This window comes from Cupressus sempervirens, chromosome 4 (genome assembly GCF_028749045.1).
Source record: "Cupressus sempervirens isolate cs-2001-9-10 chromosome 4, ASM2874904v1, whole genome shotgun sequence".
In the NCBI taxonomy this organism is placed as follows: domain Eukaryota; kingdom Viridiplantae; phylum Streptophyta; class Pinopsida; order Cupressales; family Cupressaceae; genus Cupressus; species Cupressus sempervirens.
In genome coordinates this window covers 490,477,383-490,495,350 of record NC_143121.1, presented here as the reverse complement: position 1 = coordinate 490,495,350, position 17,968 = coordinate 490,477,383, and the positions used below count along the sequence as shown (strand labels likewise).

The 17,968-nt window shown below is 36.8% G+C and overlaps 2 protein-coding genes across 2 annotated transcripts in view; one reads left to right on the top strand and one right to left on the bottom strand.

Moving 5' to 3' along the window:
• The window catches only part of LOC149562087 (exonuclease V-like protein), a 173,485-nt gene that overhangs the window by 130,569 nt on the left and 24,948 nt on the right, over window positions 1-17,968 (bottom strand). The window contains exon 2 of the mRNA XM_089825625.1: window positions 8,744-8,848. Within this exon, the coding sequence (XP_089681751.1) occupies window positions 8,744-8,848 (105 nt within the window). The remainder of the gene's footprint in view (window positions 1-8,743; window positions 8,849-17,968) is intronic.
• LOC149562088 (uncharacterized) lies at window positions 2,570-4,890 on the top strand. The gene is made up of 5 exons (XM_089824170.1): window positions 2,570-2,783; window positions 2,901-3,053; window positions 3,139-3,539; window positions 3,644-4,049; window positions 4,185-4,890. The coding sequence occupies exons 1-5, from the start codon at window positions 2,570-2,572 to the stop codon at window positions 4,766-4,768; spliced, it is 1,758 nt and encodes a 585-aa protein (XP_089680296.1). The 3' UTR covers window positions 4,769-4,890.

Here is a 17,968-nt window from a genome sequence, read left to right as displayed (position 1 = left end):
TTCTTATAATGATTTATTGCTAATCTTATGGTAAATTGTATTTATAGATCAATGCATATGTATATTCTCCTTTGAATAAATTGTTATCGTTAATCGTTCATGATCCTTATTTCAGCGGCATCATCAAAGACTTGAATGTCCGTATGATATGTGTATCGGGCTATGATTGGGGGTACATCATCCATGCCACGATGGATGGGAAGTGTTATGGAACTGTGGGTCAGTGCATTAACTAGACCTTCTTTTCACTGCTAAACCTTGCCTTGTTTAATGTGTCAATTGGATGAAAGTACATTCGTAGGGGTAACGTGCTTTTGCACTTGCCCTCCCATTTATATAAATCTGAGTTCTTCCCGACTTCCTTAAGGATATTGAACATATAAATATAATAAAGACTTCTATGTTAAAAGGTGTTGGCAGAAATAAATTAATTGCTTCAAGATTTATTTATGTAGTATAAAGAGTATATATATTACAAGAATATTTACATAATAAGTTATTATAAATCTAATCAAAAATTTAACATGGTATCAGAGCAGGTCTAAGAGACGATCCCGATTAGAATTCTTTTATTCAGTACACTAAAAATCTTTTCAATTTCCCTATCTATCAAAATGGTAAGCTGTATAAAGGTTTAGGAAAGACCTGACGGTGACTCAAATTATACACGGTGGAAAGTACAAATGAAGTTAACCTTAAAAGAGCATGACCTAAAACAATTCCTTGAAAAATATGACCAACCACCAAAGGAGAGTGAAGAATTGAAAAAATGGGAAAAAGATAAGACTAGAGCCATGAAATTAATTGTGCACGGTGTTGAGGATCATCTACTTCCCATTACTTCGGAATTAGATACAACACAAGAAATGGTTAAAGCACTTGAAGAAATGTTTGAGATAAACAATACCACCAGAATTCTAACTCTGAAAGACAATCTCTCCAACATTAAAATGAACGAAGAAGAATTCATTGCTTCATACTTCATAAGGATAACATAACCAAGGAACCAGCTCTCTAAAATTGGTCACATCTGTGATGAGAAATAATTATCCATGATAGCTCTAAAGGGACTGCCACCATCATGGAAAACCTTTAGACAAGTGGTATGTGCTTGATCCAGAGTAACGAGAATCGCCATAAAATCGCCTGAATCGGCGATTCAGTGATTAGATTCAGCAATGGCGATTTTTTTGGAGTCGGAAATCGCCATTGCCGATTTCTTCAAGTGAATCGCCTGAATCGCCGATTCAAGCGATTCATCCAAAAAATCGCATGAATCGCCTAGAAAAATCGGCATGAATCGCCCGCGGCCAATAAAGTATAGAGTTGTAAAATTTAAAAAAATTGCTTGTTTTTTTTACTTTGTTTTTGACCTATTCTCTTTGTTATAACCCTAAAGGGCCTTCTATTTGTTTAACATGAGTACAAGAGAGGAAAAGTGAGAGAGAAGAAGAGAAAAGAAAAGCCATAGGTTTCTAACTGGCAAGAAGAAAGAGCATAAAAGAGATCAGCAATCCATTTGGGGAGGCCATCAATTGCATTGGGAGCATTAGGGAGCCAATCTCAACACTCCTCAACTCATTTGCAAGAGGTAAGTGCTCTTTTTTTTTTTGCATGTTAGTGTATTATGCATTTTTTGTTAAATTTTTATAGTTTTTAAGATTTTTAGTTTAGATCTTGAATGTTCTTTATTTTTACTAAGTTGCAAACTAGGGTTTGTTGTTTTGTAGCTTTTATTAACTTCAAACTTTGATATTTTACATATAAATTTTTATTGCAGCAGCCTTTGCTTTCATTTTTTGCAAATTCGCAATGGGTAGAAAAGATGAATGTTGGAAATATAACGAAGAGTTTCCTGGAAGAACCAAATATCAAACAAAATGTATTTTTTGTAAAGAAAAAATAACTTCTGGGGGTACTTATAGATTGAAATACCACATTGCTGCTATACCTGGACACAATGTTACAATTTGCACTCACCAAACTCCTGAGGCAAAATGCACTTGCTTAATGGCATTAGAAAAAATTGAAAAAGACAAAGCCAATAGGAAAATGCAACTTGAAGGGTTAAGGGTATTGGCTCCCATGTTCCCGCATCCGCATCTGCAGCCGCATCCACATCTGCATCTGCATCAGCTTCTGCATCTATAGGTTGTGTTGGAGAGGGTTCTTCTAGACCTCCTTTTTATCCTAGTTCTTCTGCTCATGCTAGTGCTAGTCGGTCACATACTGAGACAGAGTCCCACACCAACCTATTGCAGCCTAAAGTGCGAAAAAACAGAATGGATAGTTACTTTGTGCCCCGCACTACTCCTGGTTCCCAACCCACGCTTGAGGGCATGGATTTGAACAAGGAAATTCATGATGCTACCAGAAAGGAGATATGCAAATTTTGGTACTTTTGCAACATTCCATTTATTGCAGCCAGGTAATTGATTCTTTTTTCTTTGTTTTCTTTAAAGTTAAAATTAAAAGTAAAAGTAAAACTTGAATTATATTTACTTGTTTTATAATTTGAGTCTTTGACATCTAAATTTTTATTTGTGACAGGGCTCCTTATTGGCAGAACATGATAGACGCAGTTGCTATTTGTGGTCCGGGGTTTAAAGCCCCAACTGAGGCTGAGTTGAGCGGATACCTCTTGGATGAGATGGTAGAGGACATGAGGGCTGAGCTCGAGGAGAACCGAAAGGAGTGCATTGCAAAGGGTTGCACCATCATGACTGATGGTTGGACAGATAGGAGGAATAGAACACTCCTCAATTTTCTTGTATCCTGTGGAGGTAATTGATCATTCTGCTTTCCTACATACATAATTGTAAATTTTGATTTGTTGAATGCTAATTTGTTGATGATCCATTTAATTTTAATATTCTAATTCGTTGTTTTGTTACTTGTAGGATATACCATGTTCATCAAATCCATTGATGCTTCCGCACATGTAAAAAATGCCACATACTTATGTGAGGCTATTGAGGAAGTCATAGCAGAGGTGGGAGAACAAAATGTGATCCAGGTGGTGACGGATAATGCAGCAAGTTATGTTGCTGCAGGTAAACTTTTAACTTTTCAAGTTTTGAAAATAAATTTATTTGAATTTTGAAATTTGAATTTCTAATTGACTTAAAATTGTTATAGGTAAACTTTTGATGGAGAGGCACCCCACCATATTTTGGTCCCCTTGTGCGGCACATTGCATTCACCTCATGTTGGAGGAAATTGGCAAACTTGAGTTTGTCAAGTCATGTGTGGAAAGGGCAAAAAACATATGCAAAATCATTTATAATCATTCATTTGTCCTTAGCACAATGAGGAAGTACACAGAAGGCAAAGAGTTAGCTCGCCCAGGTATCACGAGGTTTGCCTCGAATTTCATCACCTTGCAGTCCTTGTTGACATCAAGGGATGAATTGAGGAGCATGTTTGTTGGGCGGGAGTGGATTTCCTCTTCCTATGCTACGACCACTGTAGGGATAGATGTGGCGGATTGCATATTTGATGAGGATGGTTTTTGGAAACCCGCTAGAGAAATCCTGCAGGTAAATTTATTGCAATTTAACATTTATTATTTTACTTTTACTTTAAGTTATATTATTTTATATTTAAGTTTTGACTCAAGTTTTTTGTTTTACTTTATATGTAGGTCACTGAGCCCCTTGTAGCTTTGCTACGAACTGCTGATGGGGAGAAGCCCTCTATGGGCTACATTTATGAGGGCATGGATAAGGCCAAGGAGGCCATCAGAGCCCAATATGCAGGAGTGCAGGAAAGGTATGGCCCTATTTGGGACATCATCGATAGGAGATGGCAGAATCAGCTCCATCGACCCATCCATGCAGCAGCTTACTTTCTAAATCCAGCATATCGTTTCCGTCCTGAGTTCAAGGCGGATGCGGAGGTTCTCACTGGCTTATACACAGTGATTCAGAGGTTGAGTAGCGATGAAGATAGCGCTGCTGCGATTGTTGAGCTAGACCAGTTCAACAATAAAGAGGGGCCACTTTTCTCTGGCAGGATGGCCATAAATGCTCAGACAACACTACAGCCAGGTAAAAATTAAATAATATATTCAATGTTCATGAATCTAGATTCAAATCTTAAAGTTGATTATGTAATTTTAGAGTTAACTTGTAATTTGTAAATGAGACTAATTGTTTCTATTTTCAATTTTTCCCTTATTGCAGATAGATGGTGGCAAATGTTTGGGGCCACAACCCCAAAACTTCAAAAAATTGCCATTCGTATTCTGAGTCAGCCAAGCAGCGCTTCTGGATGTGAGCGCAGTTGGTCCATGTTCGAGCACATCCATTCGAAGAGGAGAAACAGGTTGACAGTGCAGAAGTTGAATGATATTGAATTTGTTCATTACAACCTCCGTCTTAGGATCAGACAAATTTTGGGCACTGACTCCTCTCCGATCATTCTGGAGGAGATTGATCCAGAATCAGAGTGGCTCACAAAGGTTGTGGATCCAGTCTTCACTGAGGAAGACCGTGTGTGGGTTGACCAGGTGGATATAGAGGCTGAGGCAACTAGAGCACGTTCTTCAGGCATTGGTAGACGCACACGTGCACGCACAGGCACAAGCCCTAGCGACGTTCATGAGCCCATCTTACATGCGGGAGATATGGCTCGGCAATCCTCTAGGACCTACATTAGACGCCTTGCTACTAGGCAGACTGGATACTCAGAGGCTGAGGCTGAGGCTGCAGCCGAGCTTCAGGATGATGTTGAGGATGATGATAATGACTATGAGTCTGAGGCTTGAGTTGGAGCCTTGTTTTTATATTTTGTTTACAGATATTGATACTGAATCATTGATAGACATATGTTTCAAACTTTCATGGATCTTCATCTTAGATTCTTACATACATTTATGATTTGATGTCTTATGGATCATCTTACATACATTCTATGATTTAAATCTTTGTGATCATTTGATTTCTATTTACTTCAGCTAGCCTACAATTTACATTTTAGATAACATAGTTACATATGTGATGGATTTTATGTTTCATGTTTATGTATGTTAAGTTTTAACTTCTATTTGATGATGTTATAGTGTGTTTAAGTTATGTTCAATAAAGGGTGCATGAAATAAGTTTTAAATTGTTAAAATCTTTAAATTTAAAGGGTTTTTTCAAATTTGCCGATTCATCGCCGATTCATTGCCGATTCATTGCCGATTCACGATTCGATTCGGCCTTGCCGATTCCGATTCTTGTTACTTTGGCTTGATCCAAGCTTCTTGAACTTGCTCGATTAAAGGTTGACTGCATACAAGAGGAGCATGTTAATATCTCAAGATGATACTTCTACTGGAGGTGATGTTAAAGCTCTCACAACTCAAGTCGATAAAAAAAGAAACCTAAATTCAAAAGGAAAAGAAGACATGTAGATTACTCTAAAATGCAATGTTTTAGATGTGACAACTATGGTCACTCATCATTCCAATGCCATAATTGATAGAAACATCAAGCAACCTTTGCCAAAGTTAGTAATTCTGATGTGGATCTAGAGAAATGTCCATTCTAAAATAACTTCAAAATATCCATAATATATGTGGAATATTGGATTAAGAGGGAGTTCTCTATGATATTCATTAAAGTGTAAAATAAATATGATATGCTTTCAAAGTAAACTTAGCTTGTTAAAATTTCTAAGATGGAGTCTCAGAATATCAAATTATTGTACTATCTAATTTATTTTCCTTGACCTTCCTTTTCTTAATGTTATTGCACGAACAGGGAGTTAAATGAGGAACTTTGATGAATGATATTCAGAGGGAGTTGAAAAAGTCCTTATGTGTGACTATAATCGGCCTACCCCCTATGTATATCATGAGGAAGCGACGACTTCCAAATGATGGCACTTGTATTTGTAGAAGGTTCTGTATGGTGACAATCTTACAATGACTTGTATTATGAGATCAAACAAATTGAGCATATGGTGAATGTCTTGTATCTCAACATTCTAGGAGACCAATACTCATGATATCAGATGTGATATCAAAACCTTTTGAGTACTTGGTGAATATCATTGATATTTTGGGAGACCAATACTCTTGATATCAGATGTGATATCGAAACCTTTTCGAGTACTTGGTGAATATCATTGATATTTTGGAAGACCAATACTCTTGATATCAGATATGATGTCAAAACCTTTTTCAGTACTTGGTGAATATCAAATATCGATATTCTGGGAGACCAATAATCTTGATATCAAATCTTATTTGAGTACTTGGTGAATATCGTGGGTTGATATTCTGGAAGACCAATACTTTGGTATCAAATGTAATACCAAATAATAGAAATTTGAGATATCCTTATAATTATTATTTGTGATATTATATTGATATAATATTTGTTCTTATGGTTATCCTCCCTTGCTAAGACAGAATGTTAATGTTTTTATAACATATGTCGTTCATGCTATGATGTACAGGAAGTGTTATGGAACCGTGGGTCAATGCATTGACTAGACCTTGTTTTGACCGCTAAACATTGTCATGTTTAATGTGCCAATTGCATGAAAGGACATTCGTGGGGGTCACGTCCTTTTGTACTTGCCCTCCCCTTTCTATTAACCTGAGTTCTTGTCAGCTTCCTTAAGGATATTGAACACATAAATATAATAAAGACTTCTATGTTAAAAGGTGCCAGCAGAAATAAATTAATTGCTTCAACATTTATTTATATAATATAAAGAGAATATTACAAGAATATGTACATAAGTAAGAAATTATTATAAATCTAATCAGAAATTTAACAATAGATAGCTTCTATTATTGTCTATTATTATTTAATGGTTTTTTATTTGTAATCTATTGTAAATATTAGAATGTTTCTAATATTTAGTTAGTTGTTAGTTACTGTTAACCAGAATAGAATGTTTCTATTCTTTATGATCATTTCCTAAGGAAACATCATTTATCCTTTTGTATATATTGATCTATTGATCACTATTAATAATAAGTAAGTGTTTTTCCAATTACTTTGTAATAACATTTGCCAAAGCCAAACCAACATTAACAACTATAGAATCATAATTGACTATCCATAGTTGAGTCTCACATCACATTACTATCCATGTTATGACAGAAACCATAACACAACCACCTTTGTTATCTATCCCAACCCAACAACCAGTTAAAAATGGCAACAATCGACTACCTTCAATAACTGAAGATGACAACCCAAATAACATGCCAATTGATCATAACATTCAAACCAACCCCATTATCCAAAGTTGTTTCCTAACCAAGGTAGAGTTAAGCTTAAGTCAACCATGCAGAAATGATAGATGGTCCTTTCAACATTAGCCTTCTGTTAAGTGACAGTCATGCTTGAGGATGGCTGGCAAAAAATTTGCAACCACCGAATATAAATTGTCAGTCAAGCTTCAAAGTAAACAATAAACTATTGCCAAAGAACAACCACGCCCACTGGCAAAACTAACAATAACAAAATATTATCAAATAACATTCAATCTTCAAAGTTGACTTGTAAAACAACCAATAGTACACTATTTTGAAACAACATTTACGCTTTAAGACCAACTTAGCAGAATTTCATGTGCCTTAAGATGTCATCTTGCTAAATCATAGCCATTCAAGCCTAGTCATAACTTTTACAATGTTTCAAGCTAGAACACAGAACAATATAGCTGCTCCACCTCTTCCTGTCACTGGTGTTCAACTGTCAGATGGTGTTTGGTAAGGTGAAGTGATGCTTCGAAAACTTGAAAGCTAGAGAGATCCCATCTATGATGGGCCTGTACCTAGCATGGAAGGAGACTCTGACAACATATCATGAGGTTAAAGAGGTTAAGGCTTACCATCAAGATCTTTGCACAAAAGTAGAAAATCTAATATTCAATCATCACCATGGCATCCTAGAAGACTTAAGTGTATTTACAATGCCTATGCTTGTCTCAACAGAAACTGGATCTCTAAAAAAGTATATATTTTTTAATTCTGATCTTGAATTCTTGTTGTTCTAATTTGACATCAAGATGTGTTTAGCAAAGTGTAGCGGACGTATTGTTTAATGAAATGTACAGATGGGGTTTCAATGCAAGTGGTGGGGTGCTTGATGGGGAACATGTGAGGATATATAGTATTCTGTCATTTGATTTTTAAATTTTTGGTGCTTTGATTTTTGATTTACTGACCTTAAACTGCATGTTGATATATCATTCAGGCCAGTTACATGTACCCTTTTTTAAGCATTTATCAAAAAATTTGTGATATTTCAATAGATAAGAAACTTTTTAGCATGAATACGTAACAATAAAAATGTTTCACAGGAAACAACCTCAGTAGAATAGTGGCCACTTATTCAAAAGAAAAAAAGACATGTAATGCAATTATACCTGGGAAACAAAGAGCCAACACCAAATTAAATGTACTAAAACAATTGCTACAATGGGTGACCTATCCTTGCAGATACAAAGCCAAGATGACAAGCTCGCAACAAAGCTTGACCACTAAAAATACCCATCACTTATTTGTTGCAAATATAAACCAGATTTTAAGTCTTATAAGCTGCTTTTTTTTCATGATAGTGCTTCATGCTAACTATGACATTGGAGATACAAACTATTTACAAAAAAAATATGCATGGAATTATTTTCATTTCATCACGCTCTAACAAATATGCTTCACGGTAGAAATAAACTAAAAGACAAATTGACTATGGTAAGAATAACATATAAATATGGAAAGGATATTTCATCCCACCTCAGCTTCAAGCTCTGTGTGCCGTGCAGTACCTGCTTTCATAGCTGTTGTCTTTTCAGGCCTTCCATGAATCAGATTGAACTCCATCTGCTTTTCACACCATTCCTGCATCAAAAATGAATATTTTTTTATTAAATTCTGATGCATGTCGAAGAAACAAATATAGCAGCATAATTGTAAGGTGATGTCTCAATAAGTACCCTAATACCAAATGGAAGCTTAAGTACGCAAGCTAAATGCTTTGCACTAATGCGTTAAGTTCATTCTAAGATGGTAGTGACACACAAACGCAATTAAAAAAGAGTCAATGCATTATTGAGAAGTATCTACATGGAGGAAAAAGGTGAGTAATGAGATCTTCAAAAACGAGGCTTTGATCTCATATGGGAATGCCAATGTGGAAATTTATAAGCTAAATGAAATGCACATAAGTCCATCAAAATGGGGCAAGAGGATTGGAAATCAGGCAATGTTGCTTAGGACATTAGTACGAGCCATGTAGTGAATTTTAAAGAGTAAGACCCCTTTGTGCCAGTGCAATAAATTTGCCTAAGTTGGTGATGGCACTCAACATAATGGAGGCACTACAATTCAATATTGTTTTAAAATGTATTTTTGCTGCCTAAAGACCATAGCCAATTGGCACTTTTTGGTTGATACACAAAACAATACATGGGTTAGGGTTGAGAAGGCAACTATAATGTTCTTTCCTTGGTTAATATAGGATTCTTTTCTGATATATTAAGTTCGACATGGAAAGAAGAAGGAAATGAATGCAATGGAGAGCATAGTGTGCATGACTATTTTGTAAAAACCCTTGGTTTTTCCTCTCCAAATCTTAGACAGCCAATGAACTAATTCCACTGTTTTACTTTATGTAAACTATATCTCTTTGAATTCTTCAGATTGCATATTAGCACAATGGAGAACACAATGACCATAAAAACAACTCCAGAATTATTTAAATTTATTGAAATGGAAAGACAAGTTTTTAAGAGCAAACTTATTATCAAATTACAATATTTTACAAGAACCTATTTGCTGAATATGTTTGCAATTGCCTCCAATTAGCAAGAACGTCTAGAATGCATTCACGTGGCTTCAATATTTGGCGGCTGCCACCTCCAATTTCAAATGCAACCAGACTTCACACCCAATATCCAAATGCTGAATTCAGATCCCAATTACAACAGCAGCAAAATTATGAAGGACATCTGATGTCAATGTCACTTCACAGGTTACCCAAGTGATTGCAAAAGATTTACTTGGCCACTTGCTAGCCGTATTTCAATGTCGCCAATCACCTGCAATACTTCAGTAATGTCCAAACTGAAACCCCCCAATACCACACGTATTTCCAAAATGACACTTCCGGCTATCACAATAACCAACTCGATCCCTCCTTAATTGCCAAACAGCAACAATTAATTAACCTCCAGGATGTTCATCTCCTTAGCCATAGTGAACACAGTAGGAGAATCCAACAAATATCAAATCCACTATATTTCAACAGTGGAATGAAAACACTTCTCAAATACAGTGATAAATAGTAGAGAAGTTGGGCAAACTTAGATATACCTCAACAATTAAATTGCAAAAAAGATTTTCCACCTTTATACATCAGCAAAGACATACAATTAAGAACCCAAGAAAACGTTGCAAAGGCACAAAATCAAATATATAATCAAGCGTGCTTTTCCCCATGAAATGAGCTCTCATTTATAATCTTTCGTTGGCCCAAAGTTTCCTAAAAAACTCCACTTCAGAAATTGTGGAAGTTTCCTAAAAGAACTCAACATTAGAAACTTTCCAACACACTTTTTAGAAATATCACTTAATGTCATTATTATAATAATATAAACATTATTATAATATTTCAACTTAATAATAAATAAGAGCTTATGCAATTATTAACTTAAATTACCGTAGGTGACGACCAACTGCCAAAGCCACCCACTACACTGCCAAAATTAGCAACAGCCAAAAATAGACCTACTACAAATAGTAAATTTATAGCTGGGACCCCCAAAACACCCTGTCAGCTCATGAGGGTCGCTAGGATGAGCCAACTCCATCAACTGCATAGACCTGCCAAAAACGAGGACATTACAGTCCTCCCTCCCCAAGATTGCTTGTCCTCAAGCAATCCGGCATCATACAAAAACCTCCACCAGGATCCCATAAGAAGCAAGTGATGTCCCTGTCCTCACTGAACCAACAGAATGCCAATACCATCAACAAAACTAATAACATGGCCTGCAATATAACACCGAACACTTGTGCCTATGTGTCACCTATAGTCGGATCCATAGAAGGTCCTAGTTTGTCCTCTGCACTAACCCAATCATTTCACCAATCATCGGACTTAAGTATAAACAATCTCTCCACAACATACGAATCCTGTACAAATCTGAAGTAGTACGGACTCCCCATAAAATATACCTCACTACAAACCTCACTAGAATCCTGATCATCTCTAGTAACCCCTATAAAAGATGAAGCCACAAGAGAACTAGGTGCAGTATGTGGTTTGTTGCTCTTCACAAACGCACTCACCTCCATTGTACCCACATCCTCATCAAAAACGGAAAATATAGAAACACCACCAACTGCCACTATAGGAAACTAAATTGTATCTACAGATGGTGTAAATTGAGCCCAACTCCACTTAAGTGAGTGACCATTGTCAACCTCAAAATCAATAACATGCGTACTATCAATAGCCCACACTTGAACATCTAAGGTACTACTGCTAAGTGCCTCACTAGATGGCTCATTTATCACAAAAGTAGATGTAGATATATCATCGCACACACTTACCCCAACTACCATTAGATCCCTAGGCAAAGAAGTGCGCCCCCTATGCGTATAATATCTACCTGGAATGAATCTTCTGTCACCATCCATAATGTCGATAACCAAATCACAAAATCAATCTAAAAATTTTCAAAGTCAGCACCGATAATAACTAAGCCCACTTCTTGTAGACTGGCAGGAAACCACTCTGATACCACTGTAAAAACCCTTGGTTTTTCCTCTGCAAGTCTTAGACAGCCAATGAACTAATTCCACTGTTTTATTTTATTTAAACTGTATCTCTTTGAATTCTTCAGATTGCATATTAGCACAATGGAAAACACAACGACCATAAAAACAGCTCCAGAATTATTTAAACTTATTGAAATGAAAAGACAAGTTTTTTAGAGCATTATTATCAAATTACAATATTTTTGCAAGAACCTATTTGCTGGATATGTTTGCAATTGCCTCCAATTAGCAAGGACGTCTAGAATGCATTCATGTGGCTTCGATATTTGCCAGCTGCCACCTCCAATTTCAAATGCAACCAGACTTCACGCCCAATATCCGAATGGTGAATTCAGATCCCAATTACAACAGCAGCAAAATTATAAATGACGTCTGATGTCAATGTCACTTCATGGGTTACCTACATGATTGCAGAAGATTTACTTAGCCACTTGCTAGCCGTATTTCAATGTCGCCAATCACCTATAATACCTCAGTAATGTCCAAACTGAAAACCCCCCAATACCAAACATATTTCTAGAATGACACTTCTAGCTATCACAATAACCAGCTCAATACCTATTTAATTGCCAAACAGCAACAACTAATTAACCTCCAGGATGTTCATCTCCTTAGCCACAGTGAACACAGTAGGAGAATCTAACAAATATCAAATCCACTATGCTTCAGCAGTGGAATGAAAACACTTATCAGATACAGTGATGAACAGTAGAGAAGTTGGGCAAACTTAGCTATACCTCAGCAACTAAATTGCAAAAAAAACCCTTATACATCAGCAAGGGCATACAGTTAAGAACCCATGAAAAAGCCACAAAGGCACAAAATCAAATATATAATCAAGCGTGTTTTTCCCCATGAAATGAGCTGTCATTTATAATCTTTTGCTGGCCCAAGGTTTCCTAAAAAACTCCACTTTAGAAATTGTGGAAGTTTCCCAAAAGAACTTAACACTAGAAACTTTCCAACACACTTTTTAGAAATATCATTTAATGTCATTATTATAATAATATAAACATTATTATAATAATGCAACTTAATAATAAATAAGAGTTCATGCAATTATTAACTTAATTTACCGCAGGTGACGACCAACTGCCAAAGCCACCCACTGCACTGCCAAAATTAGCAACTACCAAAAAATGATCTACTAAAAATAGTAAATCTAAAGCTGGGACCCCAAAACACCTTGTCAGCTCACGAGGGTCGCTGTGATGAGCTAACTCCATCAACTGCGTAGATCTACCAAAAACGGGGACTTAGGGTTGAGAAGGCAATTATTATGTTCTTTCCTTGGTTAACATAGGATTGTTTTGTAATATATTAAGTTCGACATGGAAAGCAAAAGGAAATGAATGCAATGGAGAGCATAGTGTGCATGACTATTTTTTGCAAAACATGAGACATGGACATAATGGGGAATGCCAACATTGCTTTAAAAAAAAGAACACAAAATGCAAGAAAGAAGACAAGGAGCCTTTCAACAAACTATAAAGAATTAATAGGGTTTACACAAAGAAATTCTAACCTTGTGTTTGTGACATCATTTGACAATATTGTCAACCTTTTGAAAACACTTGGAAACAATCAAAACTTGATTTGCTTGTGTGTAAAAATTATCTTGCAAACTTCGAACAAATCCCATATGACTAACTATAATGGCCAATATTGTGTATAACTCAATTTATAAATGACCCACTATCTTTCGGACACAAACAACTTAGGAAAATCTATAAATTTGTAATGTTCCCTTCATAAGCACAAACTATTTCTAACAAGATTAGCCTATCAACAGGGTTCCCATAGGCTACTAAAGTAGATAGCAAGGTGGCCTTTTTGAGAGGTTTGCATGCCATTTTCGAAACTTAGAGCTAGTCTCCTTCTAGGTTAGTACCTAGATGTTTAACCGTTTGAAGTCCTTCAAAAATTGGATTGGAGACAAGGTAATGTTGCAGGGGGTAATTGTGAGGTCGTTGGAGGAGTTCATCGCTGAGGTTACGAGTCTTCCAATGGATGGTCTTAAATTCAGTAAGGAAACCAGTATCTCAAATGCGGCATTCAAAAAATTCCCCAAAACTTATGAGAAGGAGAAAAGGCTAGAGAAGAATGGCGATTTTTTTGATCTGAGCCAGATTAAGGTTATCTAGAGGGATGTTCTTTTGTGTATTGGTGAGTATTTTATCCTTGATGGTAGAGCTAAGAAAGTCCACAAGTTTCATTTTGTGTTCCTAAATCATCTTAGATATAAAGATAGAATTTCCTTCCCGTTCTACCTTAAGTACTCTCTAATACAAAGCCTCCAAGCACATAGGAAGAAGGATTCTTGTCCTGTGCGGCTTAATCCTTCTTATTGAAAAGTATTGTAATAATAAGGTTGTTAAACCCTCTCTGACTTTGGAGAAAAAAAGGAAAGTGTCTGGTAATGAACCCTCTAAGAAAAAGGTTAAAAGTGAGGAAGGCACCAGTGCTAGTAAGAGCACTGAAAAGGGTCATAAGCGGGAGATTAAAAAGAAGATTATTGAGGAAGTGACAAATTCTGAGAATTCTTCCGAGGAGGACAATAAGACAGAAATGGGAAACCTTAGCTCGAACCTAGAAGGCTACTCTGGAAGTAAGGGCATGTCTACTGGTAAGGACCAATGGAGGAGAGCAAAGATAGAAAAACTGAATCAAATGCTAGGTCTGAAGCTTTAAGGCATGATGAGGGAAATGATCAAATTCTTTCTTCTCCTCCTAATACTAAATCCAACGAGGAAAAAATGGACATTGACAAAGAAAAAAACAATGAGGGTAACGTCCTTGTTATGAAAGAGCAAAGCCTGAGTAAGGAGAAGGAAGAGGAGTTTAAGGAGAAGCAGGATGCTAACATTAACATCCAGGGCAATAACACTACCATTGACACTGCAATTATAACTGAAGAAGATACAAAGGATGAGACCCACCATGCGAAACTCTCCTTTCTTCATACTACCAAACTTAAAGCGAAAGCCTCTCTACAAGCGGATTCGTGGCTAAACAATGAAATCATGGTGCTCAAGAAAAAGGTTGGAGTCATTTAGAAAGAGCTGGACCATGAACGTGTTATGAGAGCCCACCTGGAGAAACTCGTCGACAACATACCTGATAAACTTAAGGATTACGAGTTGGAACTCTGTCAACTTATTAAGGAAAGTGGGAAGAGAATGGAGGAGGTCACTAGCAGTTTGTGCACCGCAGTGGCCAGTCAAGGCAAGAAAAACAACGAGGAGATCATGTCTCCAAACATTGTTGTGGTGAGGAGTCCAGGAGGGCCTAGCAAGAGAACAAGGCAAAGTATGAGAAAAAAGATTGTTGATACTCCTAAGGTTTTTGTTTTTGCCACGATTGATATTATCCAAGCTATTGCTGAAGCTGGTAAGGAGGTCGAGAAGAGCATCAAGGAACTAGTGTAGGTGTTGGTTGTGGTGGCTAGTGTGTTGGTTGTTGATCCGGGTGTTGTTGTTGGTTCTTTTTTTTATTTTTTCCAGCTTTCTATCTAAAACATTTAGGTTCTAGGTCCTTCTAAAACCTAGGGGTGTTTGGTTAACACTTGCGGTTTCAGGTCCTTGTAAAACTTGGTTTTTTGTGTTTTTGCTTTACTCTAGGGGTTTTAGGTCCTTGTAAAACCTGGTTGGTTCTTAATACTGATCTTTTGCTTTTGTCAAATATTTTTGGGTCCCTTCAAAACCTATTTTTACCTTAATCTAAAACAAACAAAACATCATCGCCGACATAGGGGCTACGCAAACGTCGCACCTTTGCATTAACCGATTGAAAAGATATATATATATATATATTCCATACTTTGAAATAAGGGAGGCATAAAAAATAAGATTTAACACCTTAGTATCATTATAGGTTAGTTTCTCATGGGTTTCTAAGTCGGGTGTTACAGCTTACATATAGAATTAGATCATTACCATATATCATAATTGTCTTGATCATAATCACATTGCATTATTTCTACATATATAATGCATCATAACGTAATCATAGATGCATTGATTCATACCATAATCATGTTGCATTATCATGTGTTTCCATGCTTACCCGATCCACATATTAATCGCACTTGCATTGCATTATTGTGTGTTTCTGCACTTAGTTGATTCTCATAATCGATCTTTTCTAACAATGCATAACCAACATTTCGTAGATGATAATCACTGCAATAATCAAAATATTTTGATTATTGCAATGATTAATGGTGACTCTTCATTATTATTCTTATTATTATTATCATGTTAAGAGGTCATTATTCATCGTATCTCTTCTTTGGATCGAACATGTACATATGGGAGATGTAACAATTGCAAAATCATTGAATATAGAATTCAGAATATAAGTTATACTATCCCTTGTGGATTGCTCTATTCACAGTATCCAATTGCTATGTAATGTCCCCCATTTTCGCCAGCTTTGAAGTTTGAGAGATGAACCTATTGTTGTGATCCTTGTAGGCTAATTATTGTGAATAGAGGATCTTGTTTACCGCATAGGGTAAGAAGTTCAACACATGTATAACACGATTCAATTCAGACAAGTACTTTATTCATGTATGCACTTACTGATTACAATCCGATTATAATGACTACAATGATCCATCAATGATTCCAAAGTCCATCTCGGACGTGTATATATACCTTTCCGAAGGGGTGACTCAAGCGCCACGCGCCCGTTCGGATACTACTCTACCCGTCGACTACATTATACATTTTACCAACAACATCATCCCCCCCCCCCCAAAAAGAAAGGTCGTCTCCAGACGACAATACAACAAAATTCATTACAAAATTTTATTAACAACAAAATACATTAACTAACTAAGTACAACAAGATAAATCTGCTTCTACCACATCACTTTCACGTTTGTCTCATGCCTGCACCAAACTCGTCTCCAAACCACATTGCATCTGTAGCCTCTGCTAACACAATACTATCTCCTTAGCTGACCTTGATAGCCACTCGTGCTGCTTTCTCTGTTTCCAACTCTTGGGTACACTGAGCCAAGTGTTGTCGTACTGTCTTCGACTGGATGATTAGCTCCTCCCGAGCTCTCTATGCATCCACCAAGACCGCCTCATGCCCAAACACCTACTCTGAGTGCCACCTCTAACACACAGAAACTCATGCCTACCATCGCGGCTCCAGGTCTCATCAACTGGTCATACTTCCCACAACTGATAATTCGCAACGACTGAGGGTCTAGGGGGCAATGCCCACAGCGCGGTCGAGGGGCCGCCAAGACCAAATTAGCACTCCAAACCCCACACAAAACTGCATGGAACACACTATTTATGTCATTTTCTTCCGACAATTGCTTATGTCTACCCTTCTCTTTGGCATCATGCATTACACATTCCGAACTATTTCAATCTATCGTCGTTTTTTTTTTTTTTTTTTTTTTTTTTAACTCTTCCACTTACTCTTTCTTGCGTTGGGTCAGTTATCCCTCGACACAAAAATTCTTCTCCTTCCTTTCTACTCTGTACAGTTTCCTTGTTACTTTGAAACAACTTAACTCCTCCCACCGTACGGCTCTATACCCTCTCCTCCCTATTGTTTCCAATGATCCGTACCGCTTCTAAGTTTAATAGTTTCTTCACAACGTGCGGCTACATGCCGTATGGCCAATTCTGGGCACTCTCCTACCGTACGGTCCTCCTTCACCTATGGTATTCCTCCTTTTGCTTATGTCGTACAATCCCAATATGTTGCTTTTGTCTGTTTCCATATGGCCGTACAGTGTTTTAAACCGACCTTCACTTGTATTGCTCTTCTTCAACATCGTACGGATTGCCTCTTCCTACTTATCAAGCCGTATGGTCCATAGTATCTGTTGTTTGATGTCAAATATTCTCCTTGTTTTATTTCGTACGATGCCTTCCCTTCTACTTATGAATGTAGTTCTGTACACTGCTCTCTGTTGGCCGTACGGTCTATAATATCTAACGTCCTCAGCCGTACGATCTTTTGATTTCCATTCCCAAGATGTCATACGGTCTTTTTAACTCCTGCACAATATATCCCTCAAGGCCCGTACAGCATTTGTTTTTATACTACACATTTTTCTTTACTTTATTACTTCGCAGTGGCACTCAAAATTTATGCTGAACTCTTATCTTACATATGTACAATATTTACATATATACAGTATTTACA